This window comes from Chenopodium album, chromosome 6 (assembly GCF_948465745.1).
Source record: "Chenopodium album chromosome 6, dcCheAlbu1.1, whole genome shotgun sequence".
Taxonomy (NCBI): Eukaryota; Viridiplantae; Streptophyta; class Magnoliopsida; order Caryophyllales; family Amaranthaceae; genus Chenopodium; species Chenopodium album.
The window spans coordinates 2,309,622-2,333,581 of NC_137839.1; the positions used below are offsets into that span (position 1 = coordinate 2,309,622).

A 23,960-nucleotide genomic window follows, 5' to 3' on the forward strand; every position below is an offset into this window, starting at 1 on the left:
GCCAACCCCTTCTGTAATAACTGCATTCCATGTGTGTTGTGAGGTGTGTGTTGAATGCACGAAAGTCTACAATCCCAAAGAAACGAACATAAGCCATTGCACAAACAGATCATCCAAACACTTCAAAGTAGCATGTGTGCAAAACGCATGCAAATCATCAAATTCTAGTCTCCAACCTTGTAACCACTTTCTCCACGATGAACGCTTGGTGCTGAAAGGAAGGTAAATCTTCTAAACACATAGCAAATCTAAGTACTGTGTTTAGCTCGCTAGAAGGTCACAAATATCACCTTCTGCACATATATGTGCATTAATGGGTGGAGGTACAGTTGCTACAAGGTCACCTGGAATGAAAGAAGTGGCGGGGGTAAATAAAAAAAGAAAAGAGGGTCACAAGGTCAGAATTTTAACAGAAGAAAGAAGACTGGTCACGACTCATGAAGTTGACTCAAAGCCGGTGATAGACCAGTCAGGCCGCTAACAAACTCAGGAATCCTTCAAGAAAAAATTCAACTAGTTTATCCCCTAACTCCAAGCGCTAGAATATACTCATATAGCTCCTTGCCAATTAACAAAGCAAATCAATTCAGCTTCTCAGAAGCAAAAGTTTAGCTCACCCTTTAGAAAATCAATTCCACCCTAAAAAAGGAAACCGGGAACTAGGAAGGTAACATGTGCAGGCTAGCTCACAAAAAGAGAAATTACAATAAAATTCAAACTTCCTATGAATGTTAACATACCTGGCACCTTATAAGTAACAAATCCCAATGACAAAATTGACTTCTGGAATCAGACGAAGGACATCAGAATCAGTCAGCCACAGCTGTACCCCAGCATAGGGTGAACAAGATATTAAGAAAATGCAGTAGCTTAAAACTGCAATTGTAGTCAATCCCAAAATCTGTTTTTTAGAAACAAATCTGTGTGATCTTCTAGTTCCGGGGAGAATTCACTAAACTCTGTTTCCCATCCATCTCTTGGATAGAGATAGATAGAGAGGGTTTAAGCACACCATATCCCAGCAGGCTTGCATACGGCAGGCAATACATGAATGGGCACTGCTCAAATTCTGACACACCCTTCAACATGAAACTATATTTTCTATGAAAAAATAGGAGTAAACTCTTCATATATGTAATCAGAGCTTTGTCGCTTAAACTCCATAAACACTGCTGAGTGCTGGCAAAAGCTCAGGTGGCTAGAGCAATGAATTTGCAGACCTGGATTTTTAGCCCCACAGCTCCGACAGATGTAGCAGTTTAAAAGAAGAAATTACACCTCCCTACACTACAGTGCTACATATCCTTGTTCCGAAGCAGTTATGATCAACACAAGATCTTGGAGAGTTCGCCAGCAGCATTTGACCGGGAGCTAAATAGTACTTCGTAACAAAAATAACTTCCAAATACAGAGACCAGTAGACTTCATCCTTGTGCAATCACAAGACGAGGCATGTTGAGATGTACTCGGAAGTTGGAACACCAAGGACCTTCCATATCTTTATTCTGAAAATCCCTACAGAGCATAAAGTGTGAACTCAAAGGATCGAATAACTATGGGAGCAGTTAATAGCAAGTATCATCAATATGCAGCATGCTCCTTTGTCAAAGTTTTTCATAAAACAGAAAAGAAAAAAAAAGAATATTGCACGTAAAACTAAGGGATTTGGACCCATTTGGTTACATGAAGATCCATAAGAAGAAAAGATTCAATACAGGATATGGTTTCACTTTCAGACACGAAAGAAAAGGTAAAAAACAGCTTTAGGCAATAAATTTAATACAGAGCATTCTTTAATTGATACAAATACAGAATGATTAAAGCATATTTATGACACTGAAAACAGACATGAAACAAAAATCAAGAGATTAAAAAAAATCAGGGCGAAAAGGAAGTGGGACAGGAAGCATACATAATGCCAGAAGTAAGATAAGAAGAAGACCTTATACTGCAGAATGATTCCGGGGACTACCAAGGAACTCAGTAAGACCAGACAATAGATATGCAGAATGAGGTCAGATAACAGAATACATTCTGAAAGTGCATTGTAGAACTGATGTTCAAAATTTTAACAGTGAAACATGGAAAACAAAAGAAGTATATATAATTGAAGATGTTGAAAGATAACCAGCCAAGATTATGCAAGAAGCACAGATACAAAATCCATTAGTTTAGACAATGTAATAAAAGAAATCAAAGATATTAAAATTAATTTGAAAATTGCCCATGAAAACAGGATTCAATAGTATCAATTTGCCAGTAAATAAGAAAAAGTTTTTTGAAAAGGGAAAACAGTGACAACAAAATTTTGCAAGTAAAGTCTCAATAGAGCACTTGCATATGAGATGTTATGTAAACTTCCTTTTAACTGACAGCTTCTTTATAGAGTAGCAAGAATGAAGAGGTACAATAAACACCACCAAACTTTTTTATTAAGATCAGAAGAGAATTAATAATAGTCAAGCTAATGTATGTTGCTACTGTCACATACACCTGATTCTCATAAAAGTACAAAATGCAACTCACAAAACCATGAACCAAATAGATGAACGCTGTTGAGGACAACCGTGTGGCAGAGAGGATTCTGCAACCTTTATGGAACACACACGGATGAATATGCCACAAGTTGTCATATTACACAGGATTGTAAATACAAGAGTGATGTGTGCGATTCATGGCATCAGCACACCAGTTGCACCAAGCTTTTTTAGGTCATACACTGTAAGTCCAAATATATTTGCCGCACTTCTGAGAATGTCTTGCATGGTACAAGCTCAAATAGCAACGGTAGCGACAAAACTGAGGTGCAACAGGTGCCCAGAGATTTGCATTAAGAGATCATCCAGCATAATCTTCACCTGGAGGGAGGATAGGTAATCCTTTTTAACATATGTAAATACATTGCACAATAACAGATTCAGCAGTCCAGAGATAATATTACCACCTTCAATCACTTTGCAGATGAAATTCGCATCAGGGGAGAAATCCATCTGCTTGATGGACCAGTTTTATTAACATGTTCTTGATTCGAGTTTGTAGCTTCAGTGGGCCTAACAGGATCAGCAGCATCTTTTCTCAAGACCCCTTGTGAAGAAAATGAAGTTGATGGCAACTGAACATTCACAAAAGATTAAGTTCAGACCGAAGCAAATGTTGGAGATTATTACAAAAATAAAAATAAAAACAGGCCACATCATTATATTTTATTGTTGAAATAGACTTACATCTTTGTATGCCATGGTTTCAGATGTCCGGTTTTTCTCAACGGCTAAACTAGAATGCATGCGGGCATCAGAAGCTGCACCATTGCCCCCTCTAGCACGGTCAGTGATACCATGAGCATGCGTGGCATATTGACCCCCTGAAAACATTATAGTAATTAAAAAATGAAGTGTAAATCTTCCTTCAAACACTCAAATATAAAGGGTTTTAAAAAATTGGACAAAACTGAACATCTACAATAAATTTTTTGTTGATGACCACAATTTGACTATCGTCACTATTTAACCTGAAATTTCATACAGCATTAATCCAGCCCATGTAATGACTACAAAGACTTCAAAAAGAGCACTCATTTTATAGCTATTCACAATACCAAATAATACAACAACAAAGCTAATATACAAAGAATGTTACCCTGCCTCAGCTTCATTAGGCAGCATAGAATAGGCCTGGCTAGTGAACTATGAAATTGCCTCTTAAGAAGAGGGAAATCACAAAATCCCATAGCATAACATTGAGATATAATCAAGTACGTAGATAATACAAACAGAACTTGAAAAGTTCCTAGACTACTGATGATAGAAATAAACAAACATGCTTTTCCTCGCCTTCCCAACAGCAACAACTTAAGGAACATAATTTGCTACTCTTTTGTATGATTTTGGATTTAAGGGTTGGGAGCAGGGTGGAGTGGCAGAGGTTAAGAAAATGATCTTCCACAAGCGTCATTCTAGAAGAAAACAAAAGCTATGATGTTTTGCCTCATGAAGACTCTAAAGGGCCTAAGTTTCACAAATTTTCACAACATAAATATTTCAGAATCTTTAATCCTTTTAAATTTACAATAGGTAAACAGAAGAAAACTTTTGACATTATTTTTTTATTAAAGCAAATAAAAAAAGGCAGCAGTAACTAGTGTACCAGTCAACTAACCAACAAATGAAGCAAAACATCAAGAAAGAAAAAGACGCTAATGAGCCAAACTTAGCGACTGCTTCTAAACTACTCCTAAAAGAACGACGAAATAAGAACACACAAGTAATGAAAACAAACCTTGATTGTCCACATCCATGGGCATTGCGCGACTGCTACTACCTCCTGCAGCTGGCTGCAAATATATGTCAATGTACATCACCACAGAGGTACAAATAAATGAAAATTACACCTAAATTGAGCAAAAATTAGTGTATGAACTCACTGATAACTGAGGCTGATTTCTACTCTTTTGAACCTGCTGATATTTCATAATGGTCCAATCAAAGATGTAATCAAAGGAATATCCTGAAAATACAGAGAACATCATCAAAGCTCAAATCAGTTCAAACTTAAGCATAAAATGGGACACAACAAAAGTAGATCCATGGCACTGCAAATAATTAAGACCGAAGACAACTACCATAAAGTACCTTCACGAGTAAATAATTCACGAAACAAGCGCTTCAAGAACCCATAATCAGGTCGCTGATCAAATGTCAATGAGTGGCAGTAATGCAAGTATGAGGCAAATTCAACAGGATGTGACTTGCATAAGACCTTTGAAGGAAAAAAGACAACAGGATTACATATAGTCACAAGTCATCGTACAAACCATAAAAAGAAGTTAGGGACAGTGGACAGAGCTGACATACCTCTATTGGAGTAGCCAACTTCTTCTCACATATTTTGTCATATTTTTGCTTCTTGGTTGCAGCTTTAAGACCTTGCCAGGGTAGGCTGAATAGAGATAAATAAATAACAAATTATGACCAGTACATTGTGTAATCCTTGAGATTAACAAATATTAAAAGATGTAGGAAAATAGCTCACCTTCCTCTCAAAAAATAAAGGAGAACATATCCAAGCGACTCTAAATCATCACGCCGACTTTGCTCTACAATGAAAGACTAAATTAAGAGACAGTAACCGAAGGCCAAAAATTAAAAAACCAGAACCATAGACTTCAGACTTACCAATGCCAAGATGAGTATTGCAACTAGCATAACGTGCAGTCCCAGTCAGATTCTTGTTCTCCCTGAACAAATGAAGCAGATAGCTCAAGAGTTACATGTAGGTGGAAATTTTTAAAGAGGATCATAAACCGTAGTTCACAGAAAGAAAACGTATCAGCCTGAGGGACTCACCTGTATGGAATATGGCGATTCGTTGTTGGTTCACGATATCTTTTAGCAAGTCCGAAATCAATAATATAGACCTGTTAAGTACAATTAGTTTAGGGCGATAATGTATGGAACAATAATACCAGGATAAACAAAGAAGGCATTACATATGACCTACCTGATTAGCTTTTCGACCTAGACCCATGAGAAAGTTATCAGGTTTAATATCTCGATGTAAAAAGCCTTTCGAATGAACATATTCTATTCTTGTAATCTGGGAAAACAAAATAACAACACCAGTAAATACACACATATATGATTCTTATATCCTACGAGCTCGTATAATCATGTAAAGCTGGAAAATCAAAGATGTTTGTACCATTTGATCAGCCAACATTAGGGTAGTCTTCAACGAAAACTTTCTCCCGCAGTATACAAAGAGATCCTCCAAACTAGGCCCCAACAAATCAATAATGAGGATATTATCGTTTCCATCAACCCCAGACCACTTCACACTTGGAATTCCACCTAAAATGACACAATATAAATGGAAAAAACAACAAAATTAAACATATAGCTGAGTAACAACACCTAACACACACAAATTTGAGTTGGATATAATGGTAGCAATAACACTATACATGATTATAAATCGTTACGTACTTCCTCCTTGAAGAATGTCGTATACCTTCGCCTCATACCGTAATTGTGGATGCTTCGTCTTAGTATTCTCCTGTAAAACATTATCAAATTCAACAAGTATATGAATATATCCATTCATCTAAGTTTGAAATTGAGCTAATCATCAAGGTTTTAACTACTTGAAAAGCAAAATTTTAGGCTAGCTAATCAAATCAACAGCTACCAAGCTACTTCCACCACTACTCTCAATCAAAATGAACCTCAAAATTAATCAATTCAACAAATTATATCAAATTAGGTAAAACAATTGAAATCAAACTTACGAGCTTCACAGCGACAATTTCGAAGGTATCAATATGAGTAGCTGCAATTGAAAGGGAAAAAAAATCAGCAATCAACACCAGAAACAAATTAAAGCAAAAGTTAACAAACCTAAGTAAAAAAAATTAGAATTGAAAGATCAAATTAAACAATAATTGAAGCTAACCAACGAAAATTTCGCCGAAAGAACCACTTCCGATCTTACGACCAAGCTTGTACTTGCCGCCGACGATCCGATCCATAAGAATAATCGATGAATCAAACTTCAATCAACAACAAAATTGATTGAAAAATTAATCGAAATTGAGGATATAATAGCATGAACTTGAAGAATTAAGGTAGGGTTTAATCCAAAAATTGGGGGAAAAAGGAGGAGAGAGAAAGGATTCCGATGAAAGGAGCCGATAAAGTGAGGTGAGGAGAGAGAAAATTGAAGCCACACGCGGGGGTTGTTTGGGGGAAGAGGAGAGAGAAAGTAGAGAGAGAGTGTGTGAGGTTGGTTTTTTCGGCGATTTAATTTAATTTATTTTTATTTTTTGGAGAGAGAAATAATGGAAATTACAGTATAATTTGAGTTGGAAGTGGATAAGCAAATGAGAGAGAAATGTGTTGTTATTATTATCGATTTTTTATTTTGCAAATTGTGGTTGACTTGTTGACTCTCTTGGCGTCTTTTTGTGTAAAATAATATTAAAAAAATAAAAAAATACTACGTAATAATAATAATACTCCCTATATCTCTATTTTTTTTTTTTGCCCCATGTAACTTTTTATGATCTTTAAGACGTATATTAGAACACACATATGTTCATTTCTATGCACGTAAGAATTATAAAAAAAAAAAGGTATTAATATCCTATGTAATGAGTTGAATTTAACAAAATTATTCATAACTATGTAATCTTTTATAAATTAACGGTAATTTACCGTTAAAATTTACAAAGTTTGGCTCTAAAAATGACAGTGGAGCAAAAATAAAGGACAGAGGGAGTTTTTTTTTTATTTATTTTTTATTTTTTATATTTCTCATTTTGTTAATTTTTAAAAAAGATTTATTGATTGGAAATAGTTGCATGACTTTTCATCTAGAAGTGTGGGATGTGTTAGGTATGTGATTGTTATATTTGTGTCCTTGTGGGTTATAGTTGAGTTTTCTTAATAACATGGATTAAAGCGGAATAGTTGGATATAGTGTAAAGTTATTATGATCTTTAAGTTTAACCTGATTGTTATATTTTTGCAAATTAAATCTTGATTAAATAGGTGAACACTTTAGTCACATTTTAATTTGTAAAATTAGAGTTTCTTTGGTAACAAAATTTTTGCTTATATGATCTAATTTGAACTTATTTGGTCTGGTTTATTTTGATCAAACATGATAATGTACAAAGAAAATATATACTACCTCCATCTTGACACTATTCATACACTTCTCTTGACCATGTTTTGTGATTCATACATAATAAAAAAAAATTAGATTCATCACGATGTATATTTTCAAAATATCAATTTTTTATAATTTTTGGTAATCGGTAATTAAAGGTATACAAGGTTGAATTTATGGAGACAGGATTGTCAATTCGTATGCTTGAGTAAGGGTATAGATGTCAACAAAAAGTTTGGCAGATATCAGTTTTCCGGTAGTTTCCCCTAACAAATTAACAAGGATTTTTCTGGTGAAAGATATGGGAAATCATTAATTACGAGTAGATATCACTCTTATCTTCAAAATTGTTTTTATCAAAATACAACTTTTCTTTTTGCCTAACAAATGTATGGGTCACAAATGGAGTAGTTTTAATTATGAGCTTACATATATTATATACTTATGTTTTGGGGTCACAACTTGCAAAAACAAGAATATGCAATTTTTTTTATTTTTTATTGAATAAATGCAAGGGTATTAGTTAATCTAATTTCAAATCAACTTATTTATGTTAAAAAATAAATCATACTAAAAGTAAGGGATAGTTTAAGTGGCTAAAGCTCCCTTTTCGGTTTCAGAAGATGTTGGGATCCTTCCCTAATGGCTCTCTAAACACCAAAAACATAAGATAAAAAAAAGTCTAGTTATGATCATTAATGTTATACTCCATCTGTCTCAATATAGTCGACATATTTTCTAAGGGTCATTTCTATAATCCCACTAATTTATTATACTTTTTCTCACTTTTTATTTTTTATTTATCAGTTTCTATAGAATTAATTACATAACAAAATATTAAAATCAATGACAATATCCAAAATTCTACGTCGGTAAAACCGTCTCAGCTTACAACAAAATGACTCAAGCCATGTAGAAACTCTAATCGATCAATTCCGAATGGTTTAAGATCATTTTTGTTAGTGTTCATCTCGACCCTTAAACTCCGTTTAATTCACCTAATTTCTACTTATCTAATTTCTCGACTAACTTTGATCTGATCTTAATAGCTTGATTCGATTAAACTTTGACCTCGACTCTTTTCATTTCTCTGTAGTCTGTAATAAGGTAACGAATACTAGTTGCAGTAGTGCCTTCTTCTGGAGCTCACATCAAATCAGCAACCAACCAACAATGGCGATCGGCGACATAGAGAAGATGATAGCAGTAGGCCTAATTTGGGGAGCAACAAACGCCTTAATGAGAAAAGGCGCAATAATCTGGGACAAAAAATCACTCAAATCTTCACAATCAAATCAAACCCCACTTCACAATCGAATCATTCTCTCTCTTCAAAACTACCTCAATCTCATTCTAACATGGCAGTACTCAGTTCCCCTCTTCCTTAATCTCTCTGCTTCTGCTTCTTTCTTCGCCATTCTTGGTCACACCCCCCTTTCTCTTGCTGTTCCTGTTACCAATGCCACGACTTTTGCTGCTACTGCTCTTATGGGGATGCTTTTAGGTGAGAAAACTCGAATTGGGTATGCTTTGTTTGGTACTCTTTTCATTGTTTTTGGTGTTTGGCTTTGTGTTATGTGATTATATTTTTTCTGGGGTTTTCGAGTTTGGATTTGGGATTTCTCCATTTGATTTGATTCTGTAAATTTGATCGATTTTGTAGGCTTTTTTGTTATAATATTGTTGATCTTATTACTTGATATTGTACAAATTTTGATTAAATTGTATAAGATTGAGATCTCATAACTGGTCAAATGTTTGAGGTGATGAGAATGGTGTGGTGTGTTGATTTTTTCCCCTTAATTAAAGGATGCTTTCATGCTAAAAGGTTGAAATATTACTTAATAGCATATCAATTATCTCACTTTGTGGTTCTGAATTTTTTGTTTCACTCCAAATACATGCCCATGTTGAATCTTCAACACTGATAAAGTGATAATTGACACTTCATAGTTCATATTATTAGACCATAAACATGTAAACAGACCTTAAACAGGTAAACATTTTGTATGATTACCTGAGAATCATTATTTGGACAATGGACATATACCGGAAAGGGACACAAGCACCCGAGTCTGTGTATCGTAGCTCTGTACTCTGTAGTTAAGGTTTGAAGGTATTAAAGAGTGTGAGGGGAGGACTAGCATTGTGGAATACTTGTGAGGAACTTAAAACCATTTTCACCTGTGGAGGTGATAATCTATGCCATTATGTGTATTGTTCTATGGATCATTTCTGATATACGGATTGATTAATCCTTGTCTGATGATTACATGGATGGCCGGACAGGCCGGTTGTCATATTAGCCCTATGGCATCTGAAACTGTGAAGCATTGAAAATTTTGGATATGGTAGTGATGAGCAATTCATACTCATTGAAGAATTTTCTATACTACGTATCTACAATATGAAAATAGTGGTGGGTGGGGCTCTGAGTCTCTGACCCTTTGTAGGTCTGCTAGTATTAGTCTTGGTGTGCAGAATTTTCAAGGGCCGTTGTCTGAAATGCATAAATAGTTGAGAATTTATTAGTTGTCTGGTAAGAATTTAGAGTGAGCATAACCTTTAGCATGAATACTAACAGAGCTCAGATTCTGCAAGCCTATATACTATTTCGCTTATGCCAGAATAGTGTCCTGACATAATCAAGGTTGATATGTATCACTGTATCTAGTTGCCTGGATAACTTCAGAGCAATAATCGGCAACTTTTTGTTTTTGAGATGCGTGTTCTTGACTTAAAATTAGCGCTGTTTGAGAATCATGAAGTAAAACATTCTTCAACACCACTTCTCTCTGTTCTGTTCCCTTGTTAGTTGTCAATTTCCATAATCCTTTTAATACTTTATAGTTTCGACATCTTATGACAGCAACATACTTGCATTCATGAAATAGTCAGTTGTCATGGAAAATGGAAATGGAGGAGCGAAAGAGCTTTCTATATCTTAGATCAAAACAAAATTTGCTGTGTTAAGTTATACCGTACATGTTAGCTTATCACGTGCTTTGTTATTTTGAGCACTTTGGTTTGTGCTAGTTGTTTTTATACGAATTCCTTCATTATCTTATTGTAGTTTTCCAACTCTTAAGTTCTCTAACCCTGCTTATCCCTTGATCATTCAAATTTCAGTAGATGCACCCTATCACATAAGGAGCTCTACCAGTTAGAATTTGGAACGGAGGGAACCATTAGAGCAGGCATACTGAGTACTGACAGAGTGATTGAGCCATTGACCTGCATATTGTTTAATTTGCTTACTTATTTAAGTTCTTGAATTATGCTATGCCGTTGATCTTAAAAATCATTGAAATTGAATAAGCTTGATAGCCTCGATAATCTATTAGTTTAGGGTTAGTACAGAATGCAATGATGAACAAAAGAAACTTTTTGCTGGTAAACTGCAGAAATTATGAACTTTTCCGTAAACCTTTTATTCACTTTTCATCAATTATAACCATTGATGAACAAAATTAATGCCACAATTCTCTAAGTAATGATTATAAAGAAATAAACTCCCTATCAAAATTGAAAAACTACTGGCTCACCTCTTCAAATCTACCACTTGGCATCTGCACAAACATTTTGCCACGACACTTGCTCATATTATCTCTGATTCGGTCTTTTAGAAAACTAGCAAGGCCTTGAAGTGCGGCTGCAGGATCATTGCTCTTCATAAGCTCGCCAGCAACTTCAGCAGGCGTAGCTTGAGCTTTGTCAAAGAGTTCCCCTATCTCTTTAAAAAGTGGGTGATCATTAATTTCCAGATAGTTAGCTGCAAGTAGCTTGAACCCACTGAAAGTACAGTATGACATGTGGATTTGCACATCCATGCGGCCAGGGCGTAGCAGGGCAGGATCAAGACGGTCCTTGTGATTTGTTGTGAATACTATGATTCGTTCATCCCCACAAGTAGACCATAGCCCGTCAATGAAGTTGAGCAATGCTGATAAAGTCACCTATTGTAAGAGAAGAGAAACTTAATACTACGTATAACACTGTCAACTGAGTCTCACAAACTTCATATATATACACGTGTAACACTATAAGAATTTCAGATTGTATATGATTCTAAGATCTGACTGAATAAGGGCAACATCTCATGTATATGACGCTCACAGATGAAGCTTAGTAAATAGCAATGTAATGGTTATTGACAAATTATCATTACCTCATCAGATTAATTTACGATATCAGTGGCAATTTACAGAATACATGACAGACTTCTGTTGCACAAAGACCTGAAGTATCCATGTAGGATACTTAGATAGACGGACACTAACCACAAACACTTCAAATAGACCACGGATAGTAACACGAATCGTACTTGGACACAAAGCCATATGAACTAGGATGTGCACTGTTAGTAAAACAGACCCTGTAAGAAATTTACAAAAAGAAACCAAACCTTATCATCATCCACAGCTTTAGCACCATCCTCTGAGGCATCCCTGTTCTGCAACTCTATAGAGCAATCAATATCCTCAATCACAAGAATCGACTTGCTTGCAGCTCCAATCAACAGTCTCCTCAAGTCAGAATTACACATAACCTCCTTCAAATCCAAATCATACACATCAAACTTCAAGTAATTAGCCATGGCAGCAACCAAACTCGACTTCCCTGTTCCGGGAGGTCCATACAGCAAGTAGCCGCGTTTCCATGCTTTCCCAACTCTCCTATAATACTCTCTCCTGCTTATAAACCTCTCAAGGTCCTCAATCAAATCCCTCTTCACATCTGGATCCATCGCAATCTTGTCAAATGTTGCTGGGTGATCCAAATTTATACAACTCCAATAATCAGTCCCATTATAATCCACTGTATGTAACTTAATCTCTTTGCTTGACTGCTTTATTTTCTTCGCTTCTTGAAGAACATGACGCAAATACCTATTAGATTCAGCAAAACGAAAAATACCCATTAATTCTAAACAAATTCCCATTCTTTGATGCAATATGTTAGAGAAAGCAATGAACATATGGCAAAGGTATCTAACAAGGCTGCTACTGTTGTGTGTCGTGCACCAAGTACTTGGTCTTGCCCCACTGCAGGAAAGGTGAAAGTGAACTGTGATGCTCACTTAGGTGCCAAGACAGGGCTCGGGGTGGTCATTAGAAGTGAGCAGGGCTTACTTCTTGCTGCTGCTGTTCGACAGGTTGATGCAGGGTGGGATAGCTGTGTGGCAGAAGCTGCTGCCTGCAGGTTTGGGCTGCAAATTGCAAGCAGACTTGGTTTCACAGAAGTGCTGCTGGAATCGGATGCTGAGAAGGTTGTGAAGGCTGTCAAGTCCAAGGCAAAGGGTTTCTCTCCAGTTTTTCTGATTTATGAAGATATTAATTGTCTTGCTTCTAGTTTTATTTACTTCTTGTTTTCTCATATTAAATGTGCGGGTAATACTCTAGCCCATCACATTGCTAGATGGGATACTAGAGGTTGTAACGAATTTGTTTCCCTCGGGTCGTTTCCCCAAAGCTTGATTACTTTGGCGGAAATTGATCTTCTTTAATGATACTCGCAGCGTGTTTTCAAAAAAAAAAAAAAAAATTCCCATTCTTTGATTGTTGTAAGAAATAGTCAAGTGTCACATTCTTAAAAACACCCTAGTAAAATCATACAGAATCCTAAAGTACAAAATTTAAGAATCCACACAAACTTATTATTATATTTTTTCCCCAAGACACTAGTTGCAATGTTTTGATTTTTACGCTTCACATGTACTTTTGACAAGTGTAATTTTTTGCTATGCGTTAGCAACTTGTAAGCACATAGAACAAAAATAGTTTGGTTGTAAACATTGGAACTTAAAAACCAAGCATTGCAACCTAAAAAACGCAACTAATGCAAAAGTCAAAACGTTGCAAGTAAAATACACGATTTACCTTGTGATCACCATATCTTTGTGCTTCTTATTAAACCTGAGTTCATAACTTCTCATCTCCAACTTCTCCAACCCACTACTCCCATTCCCTCTCTTCTTCTTAGAACTCCCCTCATTATTAGTTACATTAGAACAACTCTTAAGAACCCAAGTAAGCTTAACACCATCAAAACAATCAACAATCTCTTCAGCAACATCAATACACAAACTAATATGACTATCCTTGACATTCTTGTTAGCCTTAATGCGACGAGTGGAAGGGGATACCTTAGTCCCCAAGTAACCATTAGAAGCCTCAAACATATGATTAGGCGTTAACCCATTAAACTCGTCGATTACAACGGTGAGTTGAGAGGAGAGAGACTTTGATATGCGTTTGGTGCGGGTTGAGAAAAAAGATTGGACTTGTTCGGGGATGAAATCGGTTGCGAGTGTACCTATGAGCACGGCCGTGGCGGCGAGGGATGCCGCGGTTGAGATTATGGTGTTTGCTTGCGGTAAATTCACGGTGTCGCAACTAAAAGTTACCATTTTTGTTTATAAGAATAATTTTGATTAGAGAAAAATAATAATTATGTTTATGTTTTGTGTTTTTGGTAGGAATTTATAATGGCGGTGCTATGGTGGCGGTGATGATCATGAGTCTAGGTGTTTCTTGGAGAGAAAGACAGGGGATTTTGGAGGATACGGCGTCGTTTGAAGCTAATGTCAACGGGTAATTTTTTTTTTTTTTTATATTGACTGATTTAATTGTAAATTTAATTTTATATTGACTGATAAGAAATTAAATTTAATAAGTGGCTTGCCGCACTGTGTGGCAAAGGACAGGGTTACTTAAATTACTTGGTCAAGGGTTACTCAACTTAGTCCTAATCGAGTACGTAAAGTAAACCCTAGCCGTGTGACAAATTTTACATTGACTGATTTATGGGGTTGGTAAATTTAGTTGGTAACAATGCGTTTTCTAATTGTATAAATTTCTTAATGCGAGTGACTGAGTGAGTATTTTTTTATGGGCACAATGAGTAATACGCCACTAATTCTATAAATAACTTACTTTGATAGTTTGGTGCAAATTCTAATAGATGATGGAAGTTTATTATGAGGTGAAATTATAACTTACTCAAATGTCAAATCCGACTAGTAAAGAGCTAAGGACTAAGGAGTCACCCTTCAAAAAAAAAAAAGTTATTTCATACTCGGAATTTCTAATTATAGTAAAGAAGCTAAAGTTACACCCAAGCGTGACCGTGTGAGCAACAGTAACTCCGATAATTGTAGCTAGGGACTTGCTTGCAATACTAAATAATCCTTAGCTACTAGCTTAACCATTGGATCTAGAAAATGCAATTAGCTTGGTCAAATAAATTTGCTTGGAAAAAAGCTTGCTAAAATAAAACAAATTAGAATAAATAAATTGAAATTTATCAACAAAAATTAAGGAGGTTTGGTCCATTTAAATAGCAAGCTATTAGCTAGCCATTGGAGCTAAAATGACAATTAGCTTAAAAGCTTATATGGCATGGCAAACTAATTTGACAATTAGCTTGTCATTGGAGTTGCTCTAAGCACAACATAGGCGTCACGTATTAATTTTTATCAATTATTAGAAGTCATCTAAACTTAAAAGTAAGACAGAAATAAGATAATATTAGTTGAAACAAACAAACCCTTAATGCTCGTTTGACTTAGCATATTATTTCCCCAAATGAGTATTACTAGTTTCTGTTGTTCTTCAATTCCAGGCCAGCAATTGTTTGGTCTTAACTGCTCATTTTCCTTTTGCAAATGAGCTAAGGTGTTTGAAATGAGTACCTATAATCTTTCAAAACAAGTATGGTTGTTGTTTACTAGGGGGGCTGGATGCACCTTGTACTAGAGGCAGATGCAATTGGCTTGAATTGACGATTTTATAGTCATATTTGATTGACATATGTAGTTAATTTTCGGAGGAGAAGGTAAAAAACACCATAATGTATTTGATACAAAACAATAGAGTGAAATAGCAAACCAAGAAACCATTATTTGTAGGTAATGTATGTATGTATGTATGTTGTATAGAATCAAGAATTCATAATTGAATAATATTACTGAAATGAAATATTAAGGATGAAAGCATGGAACAAAATGAAAAAAAGAATCGTGTAAGGCTCATAGCGTCAATTCTGCTGTAGACGCCTTGCTTTGTTGAGAGGTTCATTCATGATCGTCATATTAATACTGTTGAAGGTCACAGTCCTTTGGTCTAGGGAATTCTGCATTGAATCTACTGTAATCAGTGCAGTAGTTATAGATCATGTAGTTGTTTCTGATCTCAGTCATCTGTTGTTTCTGACTGTCGCTGAGCTGAGTGTAATTCTCTTGGGTCCACCAGTTAGCAGAATCTTCTGCGTTGCTACATGTTTCCACACAGGTTTCGGTATTCCAGCAGTAGCAACCATCTACGTTGTAGTTTTCTAGGCTTGCTGTAAATGATGCGATGCTCCAGTCAGTTTTGACAGCCCCTTTTTGGGTTGCCCAATCATCAGCATTCCAAAAGCTGGAATATGTATTCATGGGTTGTGCATCTGGGAAGTTGATTTGGGAGTCATGAAAGTTTTTGAAGACTCGAATTGGTACACCATCTACCATCCACCTGATAAATGCAAAGGAGAAAATTTTAGCTTCTAGGATATAATCTAAATCTAGATTTTTTGGGGATTTTCTTCTTTGTGTTTCTGTTTGACTAAGACCTTAGTTTGGTGATTGACTTTTAATATATTTTTTTTTATGTGATCATCAAAAAACCAAATAATATGTTTGGTAAATACAGAAAAGCTGTTATCTGGTTTAAAATTAATAGCCAAGTTTTAAACTAATCTGGAAGACATTGGCTTTTGGTTGTTTCACAAAAAAATTGGTGAACCTGCACATAGAAGCTACAATAATAACATCTTTGTAAATAACTAATATATACAAACAACCTGCCATGAATTAGAGAAGAGGGTGGGGAGGGAGAAGAGTAAGTGTTTTTCATTAGTAATTTCAAGATTTGTAACTTACACAACTGCGTAGGTGTTCCAGAAAATGGTGTAGAAGTGATAACCATCAGAAGGGTTGAACCAAGGCTTGAATTGTTGTTCACGACTACCATTTCCTTGGGTGAAAATATTTGTGTGGATTGTGTAAGGCTCCCCTGTAGTGTTCCCAAGGAACTCGAAGTCTATCTCATCATGTGCCTTATTAGCAGAAGACAGCTGCAGGAACACAAATGTAAGCGGTATGTATTGGATACAACGCTACGACAAATTTGAATAGGAGGATACTTACATAGAAGGTGGTGACAGTTCCAGCTGAATTGCCAGAGGGCAGCTTGAGTCCCAAGGTAATAGATCCATACATGTAACTGACATTTGACCTTATTCCAGTTCCTGATAAAGAAGCAGACATTTTTATTGTATTAGACGGTTTCAACTTTCAGGCCTTTAGCAAGTAATTTTCATGCAGTATTAAGATTGTGACGAAGAGATATTCGTGCTGCCCTTAATGGGGGCTGACAACTATGCTACAATAAGTTTCTAAAACTAGGATTAGAGTATTAGCTTGTCAAGTTGTCTACTAATATTATCTTTTGTTCACCATAAAATTTCTGATATACAGATTTCAAAAAACTATCTGATATCTTGTGATTGAATGGAATGCATCCTAAACGACACAATTTATTTTACTGAACTGGTTTGCTTGCTAATCATACGTATGCTGCATGAGATATCATTAATGAAAGCAGAATTTGCTGCAGGTACATACCTCCTTCTTCTGTCAACACTAGATCAACACTGTCTGGACCTGTATATTTGCCACGGGTTTCACCCCAGTAGAAATTGGTACTGTCTGATAATGTGGCACGAACTGAGCATGCTTGAAGAGCAATTGCAGAGGCAAAGAAAGCTATGAGAATTGCTTTCAGGTTTCCCATCTCTCTTTTTTCTTTTTTTAATTTTTTGATTTTTTTTATGCCTTGAGAGTTGTTATTGTGGGATGCTTCTTCCATTGGTATGACATTGTTTATATAGCTTCTTGCAATGCCGTCTTATTGAATGAATACCATGTATACAAAATAACAAAAATATAGTTTATAATTTTCTTTGAAATGGTCCTGATCCGCGTCTCACTGTCTCTAATATTTGTTGGCCTCTCTATTTCATTTGACTGTTCTTGACAATTAATCGTAACGACTAGTCTTTTACTTTTTAAATTAATTTCAAAGGTCAAGCCACTTGTGTTTCAGTAATTTTCTCTATGCATGTAAAGACTATTACTTCGAAAAAAATAACTGGGATGAAACACCAGAACTCCTGTACCTGTGTTCGTTTTAGGGGGTTATGAAATTGTTCTTATCATGGATCTCGTTGTTCCTTAACCTTTGTGTTTTTTGGGTGGTTGACTGGTTGTTGGGGGAGGAGGAGGTTTGTTAAGGTAAATTTATCAAGAACTTAAGCTTGTGACTCTAAATTTCAGAGGCAGGGGTATGGTCACACCAAAGTGTATTGATTTAATGTCACTTAAAGGGTCATCAGGTCATGGTAATGTGAATGAATTTGTATCGGTTTATATCTACTTATTATTGCACATTGTTGGCCTTGTGTTGTTCTTGTGAAGTCTTTTAGGTTGCTTGCAATACATTACCTCCCTATACAACTTGAGAGAAATATTAACTTGTCAAGGTACGGTTGTGGTATGAAAATCTGGTAGACTCGTAATAATTCTATCCATCCCTGTAATTTTCTACAACAGTTGTACCACATCAGAATTACAACGTGTTTGCCAAGTATTCAACCTGCCATTTGCATTGTTCTTTTATTATTTAAATGCCTAGTCTCAGCTTTTATGTTGATTTTCTCATGCTACAATTTTTACTTGATGAAAAGCCAATGAATAATTACTATTATTATGAATTTAATTTGGATGACAATTGTAGCTAGTAAAAAAGAAAAAAATAAAACTTGTGACAGTAAATCTCTGATGGACAGAATATTACACCATGAATTATTATTATTTTTCTTTTCAATCTAATAAGCCTTTGACAAAAATCCTGTTTTTTGAAATTACAAAAATATGATTCAAATTATTAATTATAGTTGTTTCAACTTTCAAATAATAAAAATTCCCCTGTACATTGAATTTATTCAATTGCAGAAAATCATCTCCGTACGTTTCATATAAAACTGAACAAGTACAAGGTTACAACATCGTTGCAAAGCTGGAACGCGGTGATAGACGTGCAGAGGACTTAAATTTTATGTGCTAGGATGAATTGAAGACATGGAGTTGTGGTCTTTGGGGTAAAAACGTGCATCAGACATTGTAGAGCATTAGATTCTCTCTTAGCTGTTAGTTGGTCAAGTACTTTATAAAATTATTCATGCTATGCTTCTATAAATCTAAACTTCTATTATTCTTTAATGCAATTGGCCAAATGAAAGAGACTAATATAGTATTATGTAATGCAATGAACATATAAAAGAGATGCCTATATTTTTATATGATTAGTGGAAGTGAGGGGGTATTTATCTGATCTGTTGGAAGTCATTTTCCCTTCTGTATCACGCTTCTATTTATGAAAGCGCGATGTTAACTTCTTTCCCTGCATGCGACTGATTGTTTTTGCTAGGTCTTTGAGAGATTCGTTCACACTAGGTGTTTTCGTCATGGTTTTTACATTCTCCGTCTTCAGGTAGTTTTTGTCATGGTTTTTACATTTGCCTTCTTCAGCTAGTTTTTCTCATGGTCTTCACATTCGCCTTCTTCAGATCGATAATTTGGTTATGTTGTTTACTGCCACCTTCTTCCAAAGCAGAGAGGAAGATATCTGCCTTGGCGAGCAGGCTGTTTTTGTCAAGTGGGCATGACTCCGTTGAGTACAAGAGGTTAGCCAGGTGATTTAATTTATATGTATACAATTTTATTTATTTATTTAGTTTTTCTTCATTGATAGGAAAAAAGTATTATACACAACTATCTTAGACAGCACAAATAGTTGCATAAAACTAATGCAGCTGATATCATCAATATTTTACGCGCTTTCCTCTATTTAAATTTAGTAGACTTCTCAAGAGGTAGCTGCTATTGGAAAATTATTTGTTGTTTTGTTAGATGTTCCTTTAGTGTTTAAAAATTTTAGGATTTTTCAATGTTAATCATCTGTTCTACCAAAAATAAAAGTAATAAAAAAGTCTATGGCCGTGTTTGAGAACAACTCATTGTAACTTGTAACTACATTACATAAAACAATACATTTAAAAAATCAAAAAAAAAAGTTGAGACATACCAAAATTTGAAACTACAGAAGATCAATACAAGTAACATTTTTACATTTTTGAATGTTTGATAAACCCTGCAAACTATTGCAGCTGAATCCAGGAACCAGCACTGGGAACACCGCGATAGTTAATGAATAGAATGTAATGACCAGGAGGTGCGAACTCACCACTAGGAGGAGCTTCCAACTTTAACTGAAAGTTGCCGAGTGGTTGAGGGGCAAAGCTAGAAATTTTCAAACTTAGAAGCCTTTGGTTCATGGAGTAGCCATGGGTGGTAAAAGGCGGCTTGTACATTGTAACCATTACATCATTCTGTAGGATTGGCGCGGGAGCAAAGATGTTACATGTCATCTGAATAGTTTGTCCATAACCAATGGCTTTATTTTGCAACTGGACCATTTTAGGCCTGAAAACATCAAGGGCTTGGTCAAGGTATGGAGGATCGAACTTCTCAACACGAAGTTCAGTTGGGAATTTGACATCCTTGAATAGGTATCCTGGGTTGGTGTTACTTCCTGCAACGAGAATTTTTCCATCTGGGAGGACCGCGGATGATGAGTGGTACATCCGAGGGATCTGGCTGGGTGCCAACACCTTGAAACGCTGACCATTTGGTTTGTCTGGGCTGTAGAGAAATGGGGTTAAAATAGGTTCCTCAGCAAACTGCCAACCTGAAGCTCCCTTCTGTGCTCCGTTAAGGATGAGAATTTGGCCGTTTGGTAGGTTCAACATGTCACTCATAACGCGAGCTGCAGGCATTGTTTCGGTTTCCCATTGGGCAGCAGGGTCTAAGACCTTAATCCTTCCGCAGGTATTCAATGCAGGAAGGAAGATTCCCTCCTTCTCTGCCTTACCAAAGGCTAATGGTTGTCCACCACCGCAAACAAGTACCTCTATGTCTTTGTCGCCATTCTGTAGGTTTATTGGGAGGATGGCAGTGGTAGCGGAGCCTGGGTAGTTTCGAGCTCCACCAGGCAAGTCAGGGTACTGTCTGACAATCTTGTTGGTTCTTACATCAAGAAGGATGGCTTTAAAGTTGGCTAAGATGAAGAGATTCCCATCTGGGGCGAGGTGAACAAAGGGGTATAGGTTGTTCTCATGTAGGTCAGTTGTCTCTTTAAGGAAAGGAAGATCTATTCTTCCAGGACTAGGTTGGCCTTCTGGAGCAAGGAACTCGTAGTTAAATGCACGACGCCCTCCAAGCACTATATACCGTCCATCAGCTAGCATTGTCTGGGTTCCATACCACCTGATATCAGCCAACAAAATGTTGGATTCCTTCCAATCACATGTGTCGCAGGAGTCGTAGTATCGAAGTGATCTTTCTCCATCTTTCCATCCACCAGTACTAATTAAGGTACCATCAGGTGCTAGCCCTCCACTTGAGCACCATGGATCAGTTAAAACCTGGAAAATAAAGGTTGACAATTACAGAGCAGTATGCGTGTAGGTTTCTCATTCTGTTTTATATACAAGACTTTACCAATTAAGCTAGTTACCATTTTTATCAATACACGTGTGCTGTTAGCTGTGTGCGTGTTATGCTATGTCTTCTAACAGGGCTCTAAGCCGAAAAAATTTAAGTCATAGAGACACATGATCTGACATGCATAAATGAAGGTAATAAAACTAGTTGTACAATACCTTGAGTGTTCTGATTTTGTTGGTTTCAGGATCATATTCAACTGCGTGTGCAAAACAATCAAACTGATCTGTTGTGTTAGGAACAAGGCGACAACGATTAGGAGGCAATTCAACTGTTGATTTACCCAAAGAAGTGGCATCAAACATGGCAAGTTTATTGGTAGGCATTAGCTGCATATGCATGGCTGAAACTCCAGAACTTTGAGAAACAATTTCCCATTTTCCTTGGTAATTTGTCTCTTCATTTACTGCTGGTTGTACCTGTTGTGGTTGTACTGGTAAATCCAATCCCTTATTTTTCTTCTTCTTATTTTTTTGTTTTTTTCTTTTAGGAAAATCTTTTAAATGAATTGGTTCTTGTCTACCCCTTATAGGAAGGGGCAAGTCAGGTACATCACCAATTCCTGCTTCCCCTCCTATGTCAAATTTAAACCTTGGAATAAGGCGCCCAAATATATCGTGAAGTTCTGGAATACCAAGTCGTGGTTGTCTCTCCTCATTGTTGTCGTCGTTATGTTTACCATTGTGTGTTTGTCCTTGGTTTTGATCATCGAAACGAGGAAATCCAGGAAATAATTGGGCTGAGGTACACACAAATAGGAGAGAAAATGTGTATAAGAATTTGATGATCAAGGTACAAGAGGTAGACATGTTTATTTATAATTAGGAACTAAAAAATGATAATTAACAATTTTTTTAATTTTTTTATTTCATTTGATGATGATACATATAAACTAAGATTAAGGGAAAAACAAAAGAAAATTGTTTCTTTTGTTTGATTTTCCCTCTTTGAAGTAATTATTTACCCTAGTTGATTTTTTTTTTTTTTTTTGGTTTTTCCTTTTAATTGTCTTAATATGACTTCTTTATACCCTTAGTTTTTGAGGAATTTTTTACTTTCTTTGGGCAATGTGTTCAATTATGGGCTGCCTTTGTTTGTTGCAATTCTCACCTGGATGAAGCTAAGGTGGTGGTGGGTGGCCAAAAATAATGGATGGTTAATGGTTGTTTTTAGCTATTTTTAGCCAAGTAATTAGAGGATTTAGGGTGTTAAAGATTTTTTTTGTAATTTTTGATTTTATATAACCAATTGTAGTATGGTAAATCTTAGTGTGACCAAAAATATAGGCCAATTTGGGATATGAGTAACATTAGTTTAGTTAGTGCTTTAATTAAAAGAAAAGGCTTGATTATTATGTCAATGTGTATATATAATTGTTAAGATGTTTGCTTTAAAATACAGTTATATATACACACTATTTGAAAAGGCAAAAAAAAGAACTTACTTGATTTTGTCGATGTGGGGGAAGGGCTCCCCTTCCCCCACGATTTTGAACTTGTGAATTGTGATCCTAGGATCGGGAGTTGAAGTCATGACTTAAGACCTGTTCTGATTTACAGAGCTGAATTGAACTGAATATTTTGTAAGAGAAGGAAATTAAGAACGAAACTGAACTGAACCTTAACCATTAAGGTCCAACACTTCAATTCGATGTTATTTTATACTCCCATTTTAACCTAACAAACCTGAGAAATGGATTAGGTTAAGAAAAATATTTCCTATTCTAATTACTACGTATATTTCCATATTCCATCTCCTTGTACAATTTTCTTAAAATGATCTTAATTTAGAATCCATGTTTTAAACCATTCGGGCTATGTTTTATTTACTGTAGGTGGCAAGTTTAAACGAAGTATTTAACATCATACATTGAAACTATCTAATAATAGCCCCCTTGATATTCTTAGATTGATGTGGTCGAATTTCATGGACAAATCAAACTAGACCATGTCATAGTTGACGGATTTAGAGTAAATAATCGCTTTATTTTTCTAAGTGAAAACAGGAGAGTAATTACAACAACATGGATTCCCCATTTATGATCATCCCCTAAATAGGCCACATTTGAGTCTACAAAGGTCAGAGATTTCAACGGGTTAGGATAGCCGCGGAAATCAATGGCGAATCTTGACCAAAAATATTAAAGAGGCCGGGATTTGATTCTTTTGCCTCTTGTTTTAAATTAGTCACTATGTTCCGATATTTTATAAGTTAAACAAGGTTATAATAATTTATCAGGGGCCGGGGAGGTCCCCTCTAACAGAAATGCAAAACCATGCATGTGTGTTTTATTTTGTTTTGCTAGCTTTGTGTGTTTTTACATCGTCATGTTGTATTTATTTGATCTTTGAAGTGGTGAGATGGAGGAGAGAAAATAGTGAGGGAAATATTATATTATTATCACAACATATATTATGGATCAATTTATGTATTTCAATCATCATACAAATCTATTTTCATCACGACATAGATTGATGGATCACTACTTCACTAGTATATTATATTATTATCATCACTTTTTTCATAGATTGATACATCACTTATTTTCACGATTATATCCACTAATTTATAATACTTCTATATAATTAATATAAGCATTTGAGATTTTTTTTAAAAGATCGTTTAATATCTA

General features: G+C 35.7%; 4 protein-coding genes and 1 pseudogene across 5 annotated transcripts; 1 reads left to right on the top strand and 4 right to left on the bottom strand.

The window, feature by feature from the left end:
* Positions 1 to 2,405: 2,405 nt before the first annotated feature.
* On the bottom strand, positions 2,406 to 6,879 carry LOC145635549 (casein kinase 1-like protein 3). Its single transcript, XM_081686854.1, has 15 exons — positions 6,448 to 6,879; positions 6,284 to 6,324; positions 5,982 to 6,051; positions 5,698 to 5,846; positions 5,497 to 5,592; positions 5,343 to 5,413; positions 5,172 to 5,233; positions 5,029 to 5,092; positions 4,851 to 4,935; positions 4,629 to 4,755; positions 4,421 to 4,503; positions 4,276 to 4,330; positions 3,225 to 3,361; positions 2,945 to 3,112; positions 2,406 to 2,858 (listed from the first exon to the last, which is right to left on the bottom strand). Exons 1-14 carry the CDS (start codon positions 6,521 to 6,523, stop codon positions 2,951 to 2,953), a joined length of 1,278 nt encoding a protein of 425 aa, XP_081542980.1. The 5' UTR covers positions 6,524 to 6,879; the 3' UTR covers positions 2,406 to 2,858; positions 2,945 to 2,950.
* A 1,959-nt stretch (positions 6,880 to 8,838) lies between these two features.
* Positions 8,839 to 9,246, top strand: LOC145636207 (uncharacterized). The gene has a single exon (XM_081687699.1). It carries the CDS (start codon positions 8,839 to 8,841, stop codon positions 9,244 to 9,246), a length of 408 nt encoding a protein of 135 aa, XP_081543825.1.
* A 1,952-nt stretch (positions 9,247 to 11,198) lies between these two features.
* Positions 11,199 to 14,074, bottom strand: LOC145636217 (AAA-ATPase At3g50940 pseudogene; annotated as a pseudogene). Its single transcript, XR_014114088.1, has 3 exons — positions 13,545 to 14,074; positions 12,071 to 12,554; positions 11,199 to 11,621 (listed from the first exon to the last, which is right to left on the bottom strand). The product of XR_014114088.1 is annotated as an AAA-ATPase At3g50940 pseudogene (transcript).
* A 1,489-nt stretch (positions 14,075 to 15,563) lies between these two features.
* LOC145634249 (putative xyloglucan endotransglucosylase/hydrolase protein 26) lies at positions 15,564 to 17,503 on the bottom strand. The gene is made up of 4 exons (XM_081685671.1): positions 17,330 to 17,503; positions 16,853 to 16,953; positions 16,586 to 16,779; positions 15,564 to 16,178 (listed from the first exon to the last, which is right to left on the bottom strand). The coding sequence occupies exons 1-4, from the start codon at positions 17,496 to 17,498 to the stop codon at positions 15,758 to 15,760; spliced, it is 885 nt and encodes a 294-aa protein (XP_081541797.1). The 5' UTR covers positions 17,499 to 17,503; the 3' UTR covers positions 15,564 to 15,757.
* A 2,334-nt stretch (positions 17,504 to 19,837) lies between these two features.
* LOC145636220 (aldehyde oxidase GLOX1-like) lies at positions 19,838 to 22,137 on the bottom strand. The gene is made up of 2 exons (XM_081687716.1): positions 21,487 to 22,137; positions 19,838 to 21,249 (listed from the first exon to the last, which is right to left on the bottom strand). Exons 1-2 carry the CDS (start codon positions 22,135 to 22,137, stop codon positions 19,924 to 19,926), a joined length of 1,977 nt encoding a protein of 658 aa, XP_081543842.1. The 3' UTR covers positions 19,838 to 19,923.
* Between the last annotated feature and the right edge of the window lie 1,823 nt (positions 22,138 to 23,960).

Coding starts and splice junctions, on each gene's coding strand:
- LOC145636220 (XM_081687716.1), bottom strand. CDS start 22,137: ATGTCTACCTCTTGTACCTTGATCATCAAATTCTTATACACATTTTCT. Junction 21,250..21,486: donor ACAAAATCAGAACACTCAAG/GTATTGTACAAC, acceptor TTTATTTTCCAG/GTTTTAACTGATCCATGGTG.
- LOC145634249 (XM_081685671.1), bottom strand. CDS start 17,498: ATGGGAAACCTGAAAGCAATTCTCATAGCTTTCTTTGCCTCTGCAATT. Junction 16,780..16,852: donor GAACTGTCACCACCTTCTAT/GTAAGTATCCTC, acceptor GTGTTCCTGCAG/CTGTCTTCTGCTAATAAGGC. Junction 16,179..16,585: donor TGGAACACCTACGCAGTTGT/GTAAGTTACAAA, acceptor TGCATTTATCAG/GTGGATGGTAGATGGTGTAC.
- LOC145636207 (XM_081687699.1), top strand. CDS start 8,839: ATGGCGATCGGCGACATAGAGAAGATGATAGCAGTAGGCCTAATTTGG.
- LOC145635549 (XM_081686854.1), bottom strand. CDS start 6,523: ATGGATCGGATCGTCGGCGGCAAGTACAAGCTTGGTCGTAAGATCGGA. Junction 6,052..6,283: donor AAATTGTCGCTGTGAAGCTC/GTAAGTTTGATT, acceptor AATGTTTTACAG/GAGAATACTAAGACGAAGCA. Junction 5,414..5,496: donor TAGGTCGAAAAGCTAATCAG/GTAGGTCATATG, acceptor TGTACTTAACAG/GTCTATATTATTGATTTCGG.